Raw genomic sequence first — 19867 nt, 5'->3', positions numbered from 1 at the left:
ATCCTAGGCTTATTTGTTCTTTCTTTGCCTAGTATAGGGTACTGCCTAATCAAGATTATTATAGATCACTTTTAATTCTGACGGCTACATAAAAACAGAAATTTACTATGTAACCTTACAGTTAGGCTACTATTTTTGTCTAACCCAGGTTGTTGTTTATATCCAATCATAGGCTATTTGGTCTACTATATAAAACAGTAACTCACTAATGTGTAACCTTATAGCTAGGCTATCACTTACTCTAATCTAGGCTACTGCCTAATCCAGATTATCTAATTCACACTTAAGGGTATGGGTAACATAAAACACAATTGCCTTAGTAGAGGCAGTCCCCGGTTTATGATGGGTCCGGCTTATGACGTTCCGAGGTTACGACGCTTTTCAGATATATACCCAAAGCATTAAAAGTAAGGTTCTATTAGGATTTTTGACAATTTTTCGGTTTATGACGAGGTGTAAGAACGGAACCCCTGTCGTAAACCGGGAACTGCCTGTCTGTAGACTTAAAGCTAGGGTACCATCTCATCCAGCACAGATTACTATTTCATGCAGTCCTAGGTTACATGGTCTAGGCTAATGATTTAGTCCAATAATGGGATTTTTCGTAAAAAGTTATCACTTAACTTAATATAAGGTACTGCCTAGTCCTGGATTATTTAGATCATGCTTAAGTGTACAGGCTTATATAAAAGGAAAAAATTTTACAAATATGTAGCCTTGTAGCTAGGCTACTGATTTATTTTGTCCAGATATTGTTATTATCTGATCCTGGGGTCCTTAGTCTAAGCTAGGCCCCTTAACCCAGAAGGTATGGCGCATCGCTAAAATCGACGCTTTATATGCTGCGTAAGGATGATGTCGATATTTTCAATGCTTTATTTTCAAATATCGCGGTAAATTTAGTCCCTCCCCTTAGCTTTGCTTGAGTGACGTCAACAGTCTCACCTGCCATTCAGCTCACTATTGAACATAAAAGATGCCAGATTTCTCTTAATCATAGGTATAAAAATAGCCAAATTATAAACCTTTCGTCAGCCCAATCGGCGGGACCGGGAGGCTTTTGTATGAAGATTTTTATAAATCTTTGTTTATTTTGTGAATTTTGGAGATAATGGCTTTTGATGATGATGCTTATTCATTTTCATCAAATAGTGATATCGAGATGGATAATTACAATGGCAGTGACGACAGTAATATTGGTTTTAAAGTTAGTGTGCATAGGATAGTTAATATACACACACACATATAGACCCATTCAGCCAATTAATAACTGTTGTATATTTTTGTACTTTTATAAGTGTTTCTTGAATAGCTAAGGAGTAAGATTGTCATGAAAAAATTTGAAACTGTCTCAGAAAATACTGCACGAAGCATTCCAAAACTAAAAAGTGGCTTTTGAAAAAATTTTTTCTTTCCAAAACATATTCTATTTAAATATAAGTTTTTAAAAGTATTTTATGTTTTATTTTTGATTATTAATCTGCGACACAAGGCAATTACAACCATGGATAACATTAGGTGATAAGTTAAAAAATGAGCAAGAACATATTGGCTCCATTACTGAAGTTGCAAATGCATGATACTGCCATCGTCCTTAAGTGGCATCCCCGTAGCATCTCTTGGGTTAAGGATACGTAATCCTAGGTTATAGGCATCCACTATTAATCTAGTCTAAACTATTCTCACTTGATTATTGTAAACATCGTATAATCTGAAAGGGTTTTCTATATTAATGATAAGTTGTGGAGCATTTCTTTTAGTTGAAACATTTAGTTAGAATGACAAATTCTTTCAAACAATTTGCTCTTTACAAAACTAGCAATCAACGATGAGTAAGCACCAACCATTGATGGCAAGAAACACCAAGTTCCGGCTTCCACACCAAATTAATTATTAACTCCAAAAGTTTAAAACTAAAACCTTAACTGGAACTTAATATTAATAACTTATCTTGCTATTTTGATGTTTCCATGATCCTCGCTAATGAAATAGGAGAAAATTTCGAATTTTTTCCGAGCGCTGGTAATAATAAACTTCACTGCGTAGAACAAGAAGAGTAATACTTCTTGGTCTCCGTGATGGGTCTGTTGTTAACGCTATGGAACTCTGTGCACATGCATTAATCACCTCCTCTTCTAAGCAGGTTTTGACGATGGAAGAACCTGGGTATACAGCCTCGCTGTAAAATTTGGGAAAGTGGCCCCTTATCTTTGAGTCCATTATATACTCCATCAAGTGTTACAGTGTTTATCATTATGACACACAGAGCTCTGGTAGGCCATGGAGGGTAACTCCTTGAGCACTCAACAGCAACTACCAAAGATACCGTAGGTTTTTCCTATGTCAAAAAGCATTTTTTAAAGCTTTAATATTACATAATCTAATAAAAAGACCAGAGTAAAAAACTTAGAACATGACTTTTGAAACAAATAGTTTATTTACCTTTTACACAAATTAAAGACATCTATGAGATCGCTTCTTTTGACGGCATTATGATACCAGGCTCTAACATTGTGATTTTCTGTTTTGATTGGTCTTCCAGATGCTCATCTGTCTCCTGCATTCTCAACCAATTCTTCATTTATGTTAAGTACGAGAATGTAAATTCACAACAGTATACTGTGCCAATAGACAAAAAAACATTGAATTACTTTTTCAAGACTCCTTAATTCTGTGGAGATGAAGGCATCAAGTCCTAACCAGGCAAAAGACAAACTCCTAATTTCACTGGCCATGAGCCAAAGGTGCCCTAATAGCAATGTGAGCAGTAGACCAGTCACTGTTTCTAAAGTTCAGGTCTCTGTGACAAAGTTAGCAGCCATAACAGACATATGGAACTCCTGCCTCTGCGTTAAGTGATCTTGCTCAATACATTAAACCCCCCGTATTCGGGGGGGATGTGTAGCCCCCCCCCGCGAATAGCTAAAACCAGCGAATACTTAGAACCCTTCTAAAAACACAAAACAAACTAAAAATGCTTATACGGGTATTATCCTACTTACGATAAGGTTAGGTTCAAAAAAAAAAAAAAAAAAAAAATCATTTGTTGGAAAAAACGTAAGAAATACCAAAACGTATCTCGAACATAGCCTAGCCTACACTAGGGTATTCGGTACCATGTATACATATATGGTAGCCTAGCCTACACTATAAAATATATTCTTTACATACACGGTATAGTAATTATTAATATCAACTAATTCTGGCGGTTCATGGAAAGTGACTTATGATAATTCAATACAAAGAGAATTGAATAACAAACAAGAATTAGCTTAGCCTACACTATGGTATATTATATACATACACGGTAGCGTAGCCTACATTATACTCTATATTAACATATCGTATTACACAAACGTTAACAGAACAAATATGCATCTTTTCCATGGATCTTTTAAGATGATATGCCATAATTCACTGTATCCAATAATATTGTATGTATTCTTATATTGCTATTGTATTATAAATTGCAGTCATAGCGATCAATGTTTTGGTTTGGAAATGTTTACGCACTGTTTATTTCGCAGCATTTAACTCAGATCTGAGCACTTTTCTTGCTTCTAGTTAGCGTAAATGAATCTCTAAGAGTCTAGATGCTTTATAAAGGGTAAAGTTATTTTTCGTTATATGAAGTGTTTTTAAGTCGAAATATAACTAAAATACGTCTCGTTGTGAAATTAATTTATCTATTATTTTCGTTAATAGATGATGATGGCCATTTGGGGGCGTTTTTGTGTAAAATAAATTCTTGATTCCGTTCGCTATTTTCACTTGATTTCATCATAATACAAGCTTTACGTATTTATCGTTTGTCAGCATAAAAATAGAAGTAATGTGTTCTTTCATGCCCAATAGTTTTGATTAAAATACTTTCTCCCCAATTTTATTTGCGATCGAGTTTCATCCATGTTGCCGGTGCACGATAATTTACAGTATAGTCATTAGCAGCTTGAACATTGTTTTCTCAGCTTCAGCTACAACTTGCAGCTTAAAGTTAGCAGTATATTTCCTTGACAATCTTTTATCCATACCGAATAAGGGTATAATGTAAAAATATATCAGTCCTATTCTGCTTAATGTCATTTGTACCAAAACCTACAGTAATTGTTTATTACCATACGATGCTTGAAATACAAGCAAAACGGCTGTTGTTATCCGATTCGGTTATAAGCAAAACAACAGTTTCTTGGTTGGTTGTTTATGGCTGTACACATTTACGCAAGAGTATAGCGTTACTAGCAATACTTTTATCATTCTCTTTTACTTTTTTAACTAGAAGATGGGATAAAAAGATGGAGGAAAAGTTGTCTATTGTAATTTGGTCCCTCTCACTGCCTGATTACACTGCTACCTGCCCCATGCGAAATTTAAAAATATTTTATAAATAATAATGTCGTATTGGTATTAACCCTTAAACGCCTACTGGACGTATCATACGTCGACTAAAATTGTCTGTTGGGTGCCAAGTGGACGTACCGCACGTCGACTACAAAAAAATTTCAACCTTCGGTCAACTTTGACTTCGACCGAAATGGTCGAAAAACGCAATTGTAAGCTAAAACTCTTACATTCTAGTAATATTCAATCATGTACCTTCATTTTGCAACAAAATGGAATTCTCTAGCACAATATTTCGATTTATGATGAATTTTTGAAAAAAACTTTTTCCTTACGCCCTTGTGTAACTCAGCCGAAAATTTCAGAAATTCTTTTCGTTATTTTGTCGTAATTTTTGCACTGTTCTATATTAGCCGTTACATAAAGTTTTATATATGAAAATGTGCGCAATTTCATGTAAAATACAGCAAAATACAACCCATGGTTGTAGCTTTTATCAGTTTGGAAATATTTTCATATAAACCACGATAACTGCCAAAATTTCAACCTTCGGTCAATTTTGACTCGACCGAAATGGTAAAAAAACGCAATTGTAAGCTAAAACTCTTACATTTTAGTAATATTCACTCATTTACCTTCATTTTGCAACAAACTGGAAGTCTCTAGCACAATATTTAGATTTATGGTGAATTTTTTAAAAAAAACATTTTCCTTACGTCCGCGCCAGAAATTCTTTCGTCACATTGTCGTAATGTTTGCACCATTTTATATTAGTCGTTACATAAAGTTTTATATATGGAAATGTGCGCAATTTCATGTAGAATACAACAGAAAATAACTCATGGTTATAGCTTTTATCAGTTTGGAAATATTTTCATATAAATCATGATAACTGCCAAAATTTCAACCTTCGGTCAACTTTAACTCGACTGAAATGGTAAAAAAACACAATTATAAGCTAAAACTCTTACATTTTAGTAATATTCAATCATGTACCTTCATTTTGCAACAAATTGGAAGTCTCTAGCACAATATTTCGATTTATGGTGAATTTCTGAAAAAAAAAACTTTTTCCTTACGTCTGCGCGATGTTTTCGGCCGAACATCTCAGAAATTCTTTTGTCACGTTGTCGTAATGTTTGCATCGTTTACGTTAGTCGTTACATAAACTTTTATATATGAAAATGTGTGCAATTTCATGTAGAATACAACAGAAAATAGCTCATGGTTGTAGCTTTTATCAGTTTTGAAATATTTTCACATAAATCACGATAACTGCCAAAATTTCAACCTTCGGTCAACTTTAACTCGACCAAAATGGTCGAAAAACGCAATTGTAAGCTAAAACTCTAACATTCTAGTAATATTCAATCATTTACCTTCATTTTGCAATAAATTGGAAGTCTCTAGCACAATATTTCGATTTATGGTGAATTTTTGAAAAAAACATTTTCCTTACGTCCACGCGGTAACTCGGCCGAACATCTCGGAAATTCTTTAAATCACGTTGTCGTAATATTTGCACCATTTTATATTAGTCGTTACATAAAGTTTTATATGTGGAAATGTGCGCAATTTCATGTACAATACAACAGAAAATAACTCATGGTTGTAGCTTTTATCAGTTTTGAAATATTTTCATATAAATCACGATAAATAGAAAAAATTCTACTTTCGGTCAACTTTAACTCAACCGAAATGGTCGAAAACTGCAATTGTAAGCTAAAACACTTACAGTCTAGTAATATTCAATCAATTAGCTTCATTTTTCAACAAACGGGAAGTCTCTAGCACAATATTTCGATTTATGGTGAATTTTTGAAAAAACATTTTTTTACGTCGCGTGTTCTGAATTCATGCATCATTTTGTGATAATATTTTCTCTGTGTTGCTTTGATCGTTTTACAATTTGTTATATACCAAAATCATTGCAATTTAGTGTACAATACAAAGAAAAACAAAATAACCCATTAGCTTTTAACCGTTTTGCTCACAGCGCGATTTGTATAAAATTATATATGAAAAATTTTTTTTGCGCTGTCATATATTTCAATATTTATATATGATAATGATATTTGTTTTCATTTCTGATGGTTGCATACTAAACTTCATTCAATGACAAAAAAAGGAGCCAAAAATTAACTCAATCTTAAAAACTAAGCGTGCTGTGATTTTTTAAAAAAACCTTTTTTCCGCTTCGGCGCTAACTCCTGAACGCCGCCGGCATACGGGAGACATTTTTGTAAATAGAGGCTCAGCGTTTAAGGGTTAATTGCTTACCCCATTGCAAAATTGAATTATCGTAAGGTGAATCATCGTTACTCAAGCATTACCTGAGCATTTTAATAGTTTTACCACAAAAAGTGCATTTAATCATGAAAATGAGATGAAAATACAGTATTTAGTGAATATTTCTCGATGAAAAATACCGCGAATGGGAGAATTTTCCGTGAATAATGGTTAGATACATTCCAAAGAGAAATCCGTGAATACGTGAGTCCACGAATACGGGGGGTTTACTGTAGTTGACAGAGATGCCAGCCTACTGACTTGCTGCAAAGAAGTAAATGCCAAGGGAAAATCTGTTTTCAGTATAAGATTAGGCAGAGAAGCTTCTGGTAGAGTTTCATAAAGGGCTTAACCCTTAAGGGATGGGCTAAATATACAGTATATCAAGCACACTCCCCGAGACCAGGCAAACTTTAAGGTCGGCCAATTTAAGAAAAAACACATCAATGGAAAGAGGATGATATGCAAATGCACATGGTGTAAGAAAAAATGCTAAAAATTTTTCCCTAGCTTCCAAGGGAAGTTGAAAGTCACTATTTGCAATCCTGTGTGGGGCCCCTTTTACAAAGTTATGCATGTTTTTTGCAATCATTTTATTATGTTTTGTAAAATTATTACAGCTCACACATTATCATACCCGATAAGAACTAAAATCAGTAACAAGTTCTGAGTATATTTGTTGTAAAATTTCTACAAGATTTACTGAAATGGGGAGATGCAGTAACTTTTTGTGAGGCATACATATTTTTTATATTTCTTTGCACTTTTCTTTCCAAAATTACAATTACAGCTGACATATTATCATAAAAGATAAGAACTAAAACCAACAGCAATCCCTGGGTATATTTATGAGCAAATATATAAAAAGACATCCTGGAGCAGCAGAGAGGCAGTACATCCCCCTCTGAAATCTCAAGGCATACTGATCGATGTCTCTCCTGTGCGAGGTATTATAGTTGCCATAAGTCATTTATGGACCACTGAAGTGCTATGAACAACTTTCCTGCTAATTTCATTCAAATAGTATAGCGTAAAATATGATTACTCATATGAGGATTCCCGTCCATCACTCAAAACCTGTTACAGATACTCATATAAGGATTCCTGTCCATTAAGGGTTAAGTGAGGCTTCTTAAAAGCCAACAAAAGATCCATCTAACTGAATCAATATCTCAATTCTTTCAAAAAACAAAGGTTTACTCCCTGAGCTTCAAAACTCTAAGATGGAGCAGATCTATAGCCTTTACTGCCAAGCCCAACACCATTTCAATGCCCAAGGAATATGAGGAAGTCATCTATTTTGGGAACAGTGGCACTACCCTGATCAGTGCTTCTCACACTTCATCAACCACAGGAGCTCCACTTACGTAGAGATGAAGAATCTCTTTATGCCTCAGAAACTGCTTTGGATGCTTCCTTAGAAAAACCTGTTTTTCAGATGATGTTGGATAACCTCCATGCATGAAGCTCATCTATGAATTCAAGGTAAACCTGAGGAAGCATTGTTGGTGTAGGAGTTTCTCCTAGATAGGGCACTTCCTGCAGCAGGAAGAGCAGGTCAGAATAACACTCTTGATTTGGCCAAAAAAGAGATATTAATATCATAGAGAGATTTCCTGATTCCAGACTCTTGTCCAGGACTTTCATGATCACTGCAAACAGACTAAAGGAATAAACCTCCAGGTCATCCAAAGGATGCAAGAAGACATCCACATTCCAGTATACAGATGGCTGGATGACTCAACCATTCTAAAGGAAGTACCTGGTTCTTTCTGCCTGTCACTGAGTTGTACTTTCCTAACATAAATCTTGGCATAATTTCCACCCTGCCTTCTCCTGCATATGTGAAAATCTTTGCTGCCAAATCACCAAACTTTCAGATTTCATGCCTCTCTAATGTTTCAGATTTGCAACTGTAGTCATGTTCCAGACATGACTTTGCTCTTCATACTCGTATGCTGATTGAAACCTTTCAAGACTAAAAAGACTGCTTTCAACCAACAAGTTAACTTGGTAATTTTTTCCCTGCAATGACAAGTCTCCTACTGCCAGGAAGGCCAACATGTGAGCTCTCTACCCCTTGGAACTAGATGGCTGTTCAGTTGTACTTCCCAGCACCTATTCACCTGTAACTGCAGAGAATGAATCCTAAACTATCTGCAAGAATCTAATTTTTACGTCCTGGCTTATCATAGCTTGCCACAAATTGGCATAACTCTTGCATCCTTTTCTCTGTTGGATGGACTAAGACACCAAGTGTGTGCATGTCCTTACTTACACAGGTAGTCCTTGTAGCCACCTCTACATCTGGCTTATCACAGTTTACCTGAAACCCTAGTTCTTGAAAAAGTTGAATAAATTGCTATGGGTACTGGTGTTCTTTGAAAATCCCAGCATACTTCACATCTATAGCTCACACTCTACTTTATATCCTTGCAGCAGGCACACAGTGTCTAACTACCTCAAAATTCAACAGCCTGCTAACACAGTATGTAATCATTCCTACAGAATCCAACGTTCTTAACCTTGATTCCTGTGGAAGGTATCCTATGAAATATGGATGCACAGTACCATGAAAACAGAAAACAGCCAAAACCATTAAATATCAATGAGCGCCTATACACAATGGCAGCAAGAAGAATTCTGATTAACTAAACATTCAAAACACCTCACAGAGAACAGGTGCACTAACCAGTCATCCAGACCAGCTATGTAATTTTCCTTTGTTTGAATGCCGACTTGCCTATTGGCAAAAAGATATAAGCTATCTTTAACAATTGGTAAGATTCATCCCAACCAAATAGTACATCTAATGGAATGGTCAGTAGAACAATTAAAAAATCGACAGAACAACAGTTGGTAAAATAGTCGAACAACTAAATAGTCATTACAACTTCCTAACACCAATAGAACATTCATTCAGAAAAATGGTAGACTTTCAGAAAAACAATTATTTGAAAGCTACTGTAGAACACAATTATTTGAAAGCTAGAATACTAAAAGAACTGTTAGTAGACAAGTGAAAATCAGCAGACTGATCAGTAAAATGAGTGAACACCCATAAATCAGCCAGTAAAACCAAAGAAATAAAGTATATCATCCATTTAGTGGTTCTTAGTAAACAGTAAAATATCAGAAAAATAGTCAGCACAATGGTTAAACTTAAGTAGAACTGTCAGTAGAGCACTATCATGAGAACCATGAATACCAAGCAAAACCATTACAATGCAACTTTCTAATATGCAAGGTAAACATAAAATTATGAAATACAGTACTTCCTCAATTATTTCTATAACAGATACATAGAGGATGAGGACTTCAAAATGACAACAATTTATAGCATACTGTATATTGTAGCCTACACCAGGATACTCCTAAATTCTAGCCCAAGCTTCTCTGTCCCATGCACACACGTAGTAAGGTCGTAAAACCTATAGGATCCACAGAAGCAAGAACAATATAGCTCTCTCTCTCTCCCTCTCTCTCTCGCCTTGACTAAGCAACCCCACAGACAGAAAGACCCACCATTCATTGTTTACAACACTGAAAAAGAACCAGGAAAAATTCACCCATACAAGCATGATATGAATACAAAAAATTCAGAGGGTAGAGTTGGAAAATTTGATGTTCTTTTGTCCCATGGCTAGAGAACTTTCACTAGAAAAATGATAAGAAATTATTGAAAATTTTGTATAATTTTCTAACTTCTTAATGTGGAATTACAAACTCTAAAACAAAAAGAAAGCACTTTAAGCCTAAGACAAACTAAAAACAAAATTTTCACTCTCTCCTTTAAATTATTATCATCCATAGTAAAGATAAAAATAACCAGCCTTCTATGTTTGACTTTCAAGTCAGCCTTAGAGGAATGAATGATTGGCAGATGGTCTGTGTGTGTGTGTGTGTGTGTGTGTGTGTGTGTGTGTGATAATTATCTTTTGCTTTTTTATTTATTTCAATTACTTTTCACTTCTCTTCCATCATGTAATTATCTTTGTTTAAATGATTATGTTTTAGTTTGTTTCTTGGCATAGTTTCATGTTTCCTCCATATCTGGGTAGTTTTCTTCTGGAAAAATATACTACTAGTATAATGCTTTAGCTGAAATGTTGAAAACTGGCAAGAAATAAACAAGTGTACATTGGTTTGGGTTAGTTTTAGTTTGAGAATGCTCACTGAAGTGACTAGAATATTTGGGAATGAAAGGAGGGCAACCAGGAGTTTGCAAATGGAGAGACGCAGGTATATGCAGCCACTGGCCTCAAATAAATGGTTGGTGGACTGAAAGCAGGACATTAACAATGCAATCTGCTGAGGTGATCAAGTTGCTTACAAATCACAGGAAGTGATTTGCATACAAAATCACTTGAAAAAATTTGACTGAAGGTGATGCTCAGGACATGCACCATGGTCCAAATGCCCCTCTACTTCTCTTCTCTCTCTCTCTCTCTCTCTCTCCTCTGCTCTCTCTCTCTCTCTCTCTCTCTTATTTACTTAGCATTATGGAAACTTACGTTTGAAATAAATGCAAATAAATACTGTGACTGTCACAGAGGCAATGGTGGTGATGATGAGTAATTCACCCTTCTTTGAAAATAGAATAGAAGGTGAACTACACCCAAAAATGGATAATTTTAACCTGGTCTAACAAATATGAGGCAGAGTTATTTCTTGCTTTATTGGTTTTTACATTATTATTATTATTATTATTATTATTATTATTATTATTATTATTATTATTATTATTATTATTATTATTATTATTATTATTATTGGAAGGAAGAAGACCCTCTTTCAAGCATGTTTTGTTGAAAAGAATGGATGTGTTATGTGAACTGATTTTATATTGCGTTTTTTAATTTTTCTTATAATTTGCTTTTCCTGCACATCAATATTGGTCAATAATTAGTCAATGTTCATACTTTGGTGGATTTAAACAGCGTTTTTCACAGCAGAATTTTTTTTATCCTCTAAAAGAGGAAGTTACTGAAACCTGGTGTCATAAATCTGTAGACTTCAGCAGTTCTAAAGGTGTCTTTTTCTTTGACATCTTCTTCACCAGCAGATGGATTTTGTGTATTCTGGTTACTTTTTCTGTAGTTTTTCTGTCGACATGTTTCGACCAGACCGTTGGTTATATCTTGGACGGCTGAGATGAATCTGGAGACACGGGGAGTGTGGCGGTATTTATAGGACGTTTGAGGTAATGTAAAATTCTCATTGACTACCAGGGAAGATGAAGATTATCTTCTTGGGTGAAGCCTTCTCTTGTGCACCAATGGTTTGTGTGTTCTCACAAGCAAGCATTGGAGTATGCATGGGAGAGTGGTATTGGGAGGATCGCTGCCGGCAGATGGACGCTCCTGATTAGTTTGCTCATCAGGGGTGCTGGTGGGAGCTGCCCTTCGTGCCAACATCGGGAGGAGAAAGGTCTCCTGTGTGGTACTGACACTAGGCTTCTCTCTCCTGATGTGTAGGACTGACCATCACTGTCTATGCCTCCTGGAAGCCCTCAGAATTTGTCTGAGAACTTTACTTGCTGTTGGCTCTAGGCAACACGTCCCCCATCAAGTGTTCTGACTAAATGTATTGCTGGAGTCTAAGTGTAATGGTGTCCGGCTTACGACATTCCGAGGTTATGGCACTTTTCAAATATATTCATCAGAAATTATTTCTCGATTTAGGATGCATGTTCTGGGGTTACGACGCCGATCCAATGGAAGAAATATGGCTACAAAACTGCAGAATAATAAAAATTTTGAGGTTTTTTGATGAAAAACTTAATAAAAATGCAGTTTACATCATTTTCAATACACCCAAAGTATTAAAAGTAAGGTTTTCTTAGGATTTTTGATGATTTTTGACAATTGTTCGGCTTACGATGATTTTTAGCTTATGACGTGGCATAGGAATAGAACCCCCGTCGTAAACCGGGGACTGCCTACACAGTAAACCCCCTGTATTCACGGTCTCACAATTCGTGGACTCACGTATTCGTGGATTTCTCTGTGGAATGTATCTACCCATTATTTGTGGAATATTTGCCCATTCGCGATATTTCTCACTGAGAAATATTCACTAATTACTGCATCTTCATATCATTTTCATAACTAAATGCACTTTTAGTGATAAAACTATTAAAATACTCAGGTATAAGCATTTTTAGAGTGTTTTTCTTGTGTTTAAACTATCAAAATAGGCAGTTCTAAGTGTTTTTACAGGGGTTTTAGGTAATCACGGATTTTAACTATTAGCGGGGGCATCCCCCGCGAATACGGGGGGTTTACTGTATATGTATAATGTCTTGATTTCATTTTTCTTACTGACATCCAGATTTGAAAATATATTAATGGCCCATCAAGAGCCAAGGCAAAACCTCTACCTTATCAACCCAATCTTGATACAGTATATACACAGTACATTTACAAATTTCACACCTACCAGTATATTGCTACCTATTTATTACCTGATGCAATTTGTGATGTATATAAATTAATAATGCTGCATTTCCCTTTACGAGAAATATGCAAAACAAAAATAAAATCCACAATGCACAAAGTACATTAATGCTTTGATTTAATAAACAAACCATTATGGCCAGTCCTGTGAGAATTAAGAATTTAATATTAACCCGTCCTTGGCGGGTTGTTTTCCACCAAAAGCCTCATGGAAAAGTGTTGCAGTACTTCTAATCTCCAATATGCTATTTTGATTAGTTCCCGAGTATTTTAACACTCTATATCCCCACTGTGTCTAGATGGTATTAAAGGTCCTTTGAAAGATTCATTTGGCCCTTGCTGAATTGCTTGTAACCTTTTACTTTCAGCCATTCCACCTGATCTCTTCTCACCTTGCTGTGTAACTTCTCTAACTTTACCACAGTTTAATTTTTACCTCTCATTTAAGAACAAATCCTTTGGTGAACCCTGCGAGTGTCTTGAAATGAGACTATATCACAGAAATGATTTATCATAACTAACATAACATATATATACAGTATTAATTTTCTTATTCAATCTGTGAGGTTCTCTCAAAGCCTTTTGCATTTAATAGATTTCAAAGCCTGTTTCCTAGTCATGGCTAGAATATATTGAAACTTCAAAAATGCCTATTTTCTACTGACATACTTTATAACATAATTACACTGATTTTATCAAATTCAAATTTACAGTTGCATAAACATGGTTTTGTATCACTACCCAGTCAATTTTTCACTGCTACAGCATGTGATGAAACAACATAGGCAATGTTAATCTGCATTTACTAATCTTTATCAATGAAAATTTTAATCATAAATAATCACTTAAAAATCTATTAATACTGTATATTACTATTATAAAGGCATGCTTAATCTAATTTCAAATGCTTCTAAATAAAGGGTATCATAAACATGAATTTCACCTACCTGCCCAAATTTACAGCATCAGCAATAGTTTCAGGAAGTAAGGTTTTCTTGGTTTCAGGCATAATGCAGTTCAGAAGACCAGCAACAATCGATAATGAACCAAAGACAATCATAGGCAGAGGTCCATAGATTTCTTCCTGTAATTACAATGATAACAGAAAATTCTATCTCTACAGTAGAATACAATGTAACTCTTCTTATAAATATATCTACAGTTAATGCTAACCCTTATCCCAAGAAGAAAACGCAGTAAACTAATACAGATAGGCATGTCTTACATCAGGTGCAACTTACTACAATCTGCGTTTACGACAATAGCAAAAAATTTTCCAAAAATAAAGAAAATAAAAAAGTATATAAAAATTCATAAAACGTTGTGCAGCAGGCAGTATTTATGAGTAGCAGTCTCAGCAGTGTTTGCAAGGCAGACCACACACTATCAAACATGTATATATATCCAGCATGACATATCATACAATCAAACAATCTAAGAACATGTGGTTACATTGGAAAGATTGACTAATAGTCTGATATTCGCCCATCTAAAATATTTACCCCACAGTTATTTGTGTACTAGTATCAGTTCCAAGAACAATAGCTGTCATTTTCGCTTCATTTACTGTTTAAAAAATGTTTATTAAGCCACAGTAAGTCGACAAAAAGGGAACTTTCATTGTCACAAATTCAGCCAGCCTTTATAAAAAGGCATGCAAGGTTATCAACTTGGAATTAAAAACCAAATGTGATTAATCAGTATGAAGGAGGAAAAAGAATAAGCAAAATAGCACTCAACCTAGAACTTCCATATTCAACAGTGTCGACAACTCTTAAGGATCAAGAACGCATACGTGAAGCTGTTAAAGGCTTTTGCTTCGGTTAAAAGGTTTTGCTTCAATGAACTCTACTGTAATTACGAAGCAAAGGCAAGGGCCAATCCATGAAATGGAGAAGTTATTAATGGTGTGGTAAGAAGACCAGGTTAAAACACAAACACCATTGAGCCTTCCAACCATCCAGGCAAAGGCTAGAAGTCTGTTGCATACCCTTAAGGAACATGCAAGTGATGAATATCAACAAGAATTCATCACAGGTACTGGATGGTTCATAAGATCCAGTTTGCATAATGTCTGGGCAACGCAACAGGCAGCATGAAAGTTCGTTGATTGTTTTGATGAATTCATAAAAAAAAAATAAATAATTATAACATTTTCCATGAAAAACTATGGGTTAATCATTCTTAAAATAAGCTTATAAAAGCTCCAGACTAAATGTGAAAACATAAATATCACCAAAAGCATGAGCTGCACACAATATGCAAACATCGTAAAAATGTTTTGTAACATTATGACAAAATGGAAATCGGTTGGGATCAAACTAAAGAAATGGTAAAGTACTTTGCAATACTCTATTTAATTATTATGGTGTGATATTCATCAGTCAACTGAAATAAGGTTAAACTGGTTCACCAGGAATATAGAGGTACAATATCTGTTGAAATGAAAAAAAGGGTTTGCCTCAGTGACTTTTGTTGCCATACTAGCAAGGAGGATGACTGTCTCCTTTCATAGTTTCTAAATGCCTATTGAAGGAGGGACCAAGTACCATTCTGTACTGGGAAAAAGGAAACCTGTCCTAAAAAATTACTTGTAAAATCCCTCTGTGCTTGTGTCCTCGACTTCCTTCACTGCCTGCTTCTCAAGCAGAGCCAAAACTTTCCAAGACAGAATTACTTATATTCCACCTCAATCAATATTTTCCTTTCACTGATGAGGTATTTGGCATCTCAAAAAAGGTTACATATTGAGGCATCATACCAAGGGTTATCAGTACTGGTTCAGGGGAAGGTACTGGTATCACTGATCTTCCCAACTTTGGAGGTAGAGTCCAAACTGTTCAAGGTATTAGAACCAGTTGAAACTATGAAAAGAGGGGTCATACCTCTATGAGTCTTCTGACTCTAAAGGAATCTAAGCAGCAGACTAAACTTCACTTTGGACTTTTTTTTTTATTTTAAGCCTGCCCCCAGGATCAAAATTTTGTCATGTGATATTGATCCCTGCACAGGTGGCTTTTGAAAATTTTCTAGTCTCTCTTAGGAGGATGTTGAAACAAGACAATCCAAAAACTAGACAAAATCTTCGATAAGGAGGATCCTTCCATCGAAGTACTGGAGGGAGGAACGCCAAAGACACATGCCTTTCTCTCTTCCCGACAAAAGTCACTCCTCAAAAAGTCCCTATCCACAAAGGACACTGCTGCAATACTAAAGAAAGTAGTAACAATGTCTTGAATTTCAAGTGAAGGCGAACCAACTGGGGAGTTGTGAGCGGAGAGTAGGCACCCGGCAAATGGGGACTGGTGCCAACTAATTGGAAGCTGAAGCCAGGCATTCCATTGGGAACTGGCACCCCAGAAAGAACAACAGAGTGTTCTAAGGAAAAACCAGGCACCGAGGGATTAAATAGTGCCGATCGAAAATTGTGGAACACTTCACTATTTGCGTGTCATCCTTGTGCAGGGGCCATGGTAATTTCTGTATCGTTCCAATTTAAAATAGGTACTGCCGAAGCAAGTATTTCGGACAATGGGTGCTCAACACTGGAAGATCGGAGGGGCCACTGAGCGCTCCATGGGCCACTTGACAAGCACTTGTCGCCAAACAGAGGCATCATCCCAGCAGGCTTGAGCCCAGTGCTTGGGAAGACGACTGTTGTCGAGTGATGCTCACACTACACATTACAACATTACGCCTTCATCAAAACACCTCTGAATGGCTATCTAACACTACATTTCCATTCAGATGCCTTTCCATTGGGTGTCTGTCAATACCTGGACTTCTCCCAGATGCAGGGAAGTATGACAGTGACTTAGGTCTAGGAGAACCAGTGGGCTGGGTAATCACCTCCTCCACTGCAAAACACTTCACTTTGCAAGGTTAATTTTCTGGTAACCCAGACACAAGACTGGCGATGGCATGGGAAAGAAGTGATGGAGCCAGGGGTGGAAGCAAGTGGTAATAATATAGGGTAGAAGTTGGAGAGAAAAAGGGTACGACAGCTCTGTGCATGCCTGGCTGTCTGCTACAGATACCACCTGTGGGTGCTAGAGAGCTTATGGGTGCTTGTTTGGGTGCCTTTTGGCTGCTCAGAGAACTAATTGATGCCACGCAATATAAAAGTTCTGGCCTAAAGGAATGGCATAATATACAAGAATTACTTTTCAGGGCAAAACTATAAAAACGTCTCACAAGTAGTCTAGGCAAAAAGTAGGCAAAAGTTTTACCTACATTTTAGCCTAATAGAATGATGAAACACTCAAGTATTACTTTTAAGGCAATTACATCAGCAGCTTGAGGATAGCCTACACTCTGTAAACAATTTGATGTAAATGTTTGGCCTAAAGAAATGGTATAAGATACAAGAATTACTTTTACGGCAAAACTATATCGGAGGCTCACAAGTAGCCTCGGCAAAAAGGGCAAAAGTTTTGTCTAGCTTTTACCCTAACAGAATGATGAAACATTCAGGAATTACTTTTAGGGCATTTACTATCAGTGGCCTGCGAGAGCTTATGCCCAGAAAATACCATTTGAAAATGTAATTTTAAGGCAAAACTATATACCGATGGCTTGCATGTAATCTAGGCCTGGTAAACAAAACAGTGCAAAGGTTTCAACCTAAAGGAACGACGTATCATACAAAAGGCAGAACTATTATCGGCAGCTCGCAAGTAGCCTAGGTATAAACAAAAGATTTGGCCTAACAGATGATTGACTCTTAAGTCAAAATTCTGTTGATGAATCAACTTAATAAAAACAAAACAAGAAAAAACTCATCCTGAGATTTCATGAAGGTTACTAGTATGTGTTCCAGTGGACGTGTACATCACTGAAATCCAGTTAAATCACAGGAAAATAATGAATAAGCTGCTGCCATAACTCGATGTTTACCCAGGCACGGCAGGAACAGATTGAGGTTATCTGTTAAAGTCATTACTAATATTCCCGCTAGTGGGAGGAACTGGTTAACTACACAGATGTTTGAAGTGTTACCCAGCGAAGTTTTGAATTCAAGCTGCCGTGTAAATGAACTACTATGTAATTACTTGGTAAGTTACTTATATAAAAATATTATGCTATATATACCTCCTAAAAAATTATATGCAGTGTGCAAAATGTACTCAAAATATGAAACAATTTTTAAGAAAGTTTAGAACAGTAATGCTGTTATAGGCTATGGTATGCTGGGTAAAACACCATTCAATCCATTCTAAGACCAGATTTCTAAGAGATTTTATTCTGGTAATGTAAAATCAAATTTTGTACTTGTTACCAGACACTCAAACTGAAACCTGAATTCACTGATCTGACAAGAAAATTTACCAGCTGTAGTTTAGATGTTTAAAACACACACACATGCACATATTTTTTACTTTGCATCTGAAGTGACACCCTGAAATTAATCTAAAAACTTAATTCTCAAAAAGTCTGATGATGAATGAGTACTGTGTACAGTTTATAATAAATATCAGACATCAAAGAAACAGCTTACTTACTAGAGACGAGGAAAATGGTGCTAACATTGCACCAACTCTTGCAAAAGTTGAACAGAGACCAAGGATCGTGCTTCGAACTCTTGTTGGGAACATTTCCATTGTAAACATGTACACAGTGGAAAATGTACAGGTGATGAAGCACTTTCCAAACAGGAATGGAATTATAATATAATCCTCACCATATTCTGAAAATTACAAACATAATACAACACAACACTGATGAAACCTTTCATTTTACTGGTGGGTTATTTTGAACTTCAGTTAACTTTTCGTAAAATACCCTATTATTTTAATACCTGATACCAGATTTGTTGTGCACATGGATATACTACAAAAATATAATCAAAAGGTTACTGCTACAATAAAGACTGGTTCAAGAATAAAATAATTATCTGAAACAAAAATGGCAGTTTTCTTATTAATACAGTTTTTATGTACAGATGTGGCTGTAGTGAGAACATATACATGGTCGTGAGGATTTTTATTTATTTTTCTTTCTTTGAGTTAATTAAAAGTTCTGTACAATATCATAAAAATTTTCCAAATGGACGATTCTTGCATAGTAACCACTGACTTAGCACTGAGTTTTGAAAAGTAAATTGCATCTCCATATTTGATCACGAAATAAAATTCAAATTCCTCCCCAGAAGGGTTTGAATACTTGAGTACAGGTATTTAATAATCTACTTTCACTATAACGCTTTGGTCCAGGAAGAAGACACTTGCGCCAATTCACAGGGGAAGGAGGGAAGGGGAGGGGAAGATCTTAGTGAAAGGCAATGGTCTGTATGTAGGAAAAATTAAAAAAAAAATACTCTCTGATATTCAAACTACACACCAATCACTGTCTGGACAACATAATATATACTTGGTTGGGAATGTAAACTTCAAAAACATGAAATAACAACTTGGTTTTCTTTGCCGAAAAGAAAGTGACACTTTCAAGGCAATATTAATGGACTTTATGGCAGTCATGGTTAACTTACCTGAACTTTTCAGGTAATGATGGCCACTTACCAAATGATTCTTTACTTTTTCAACCATAGCCAAATAAATATGGAATTATGATTTTCTACATTATCATGAAGACAAGTTTCACACACAGACACATACACAAAAACAAAAACTCACCTGCACAAAAGCCTGCCCCTCCACAGGAAATCCCAGCAAGTATAAGAGACATTATCATTGTCCATCTCCTCCCAAACCAACTCATACATAACCATGACAACGAATATCCTGTTTAAAAAATAAAATAAGTAAAATGAAGAATAAATGCTA

At 35.8% G+C, this 19867-nt stretch overlaps 1 protein-coding gene and 1 pseudogene across 5 annotated transcripts in view; both read right to left on the bottom strand.

Moving 5' to 3' along the window:
* The window catches only part of LOC136828654 (organic cation transporter protein-like), a 106713-nt gene that overhangs the window by 28474 nt on the left and 58372 nt on the right, over positions 1-19867 (bottom strand). For 4 of the 5 annotated variants that reach the window (XM_067086698.1, XM_067086696.1, XM_067086697.1 and 1 more), the window contains exons 10-12: positions 19718-19825; positions 18587-18771; positions 14033-14169 (exon numbers count right to left, since the gene is read on the bottom strand). In XM_067086698.1, coding sequence (XP_066942799.1) covers positions 14033-14169; positions 18587-18771; positions 19718-19825 — 430 coding nt within the window. Of the gene's footprint in view, positions 1-2442; positions 2620-14032; positions 14170-18586; positions 18772-19717; positions 19826-19867 lie in introns of all 5 variants that reach the window. The other variant, XR_010850168.1, reaches the window with a different exon arrangement.
* Positions 16507-16607, bottom strand: LOC136829085 (U6 spliceosomal RNA; annotated as a pseudogene).

This window comes from Macrobrachium rosenbergii, chromosome 43 (assembly GCF_040412425.1).
Source record: "Macrobrachium rosenbergii isolate ZJJX-2024 chromosome 43, ASM4041242v1, whole genome shotgun sequence".
In the NCBI taxonomy this organism is placed as follows: Eukaryota; Metazoa; Arthropoda; class Malacostraca; order Decapoda; family Palaemonidae; genus Macrobrachium; species Macrobrachium rosenbergii.
Note: the sequence above shows the minus strand (reverse complement) of the source record. Positions and strands in the feature narration are given on the sequence as shown.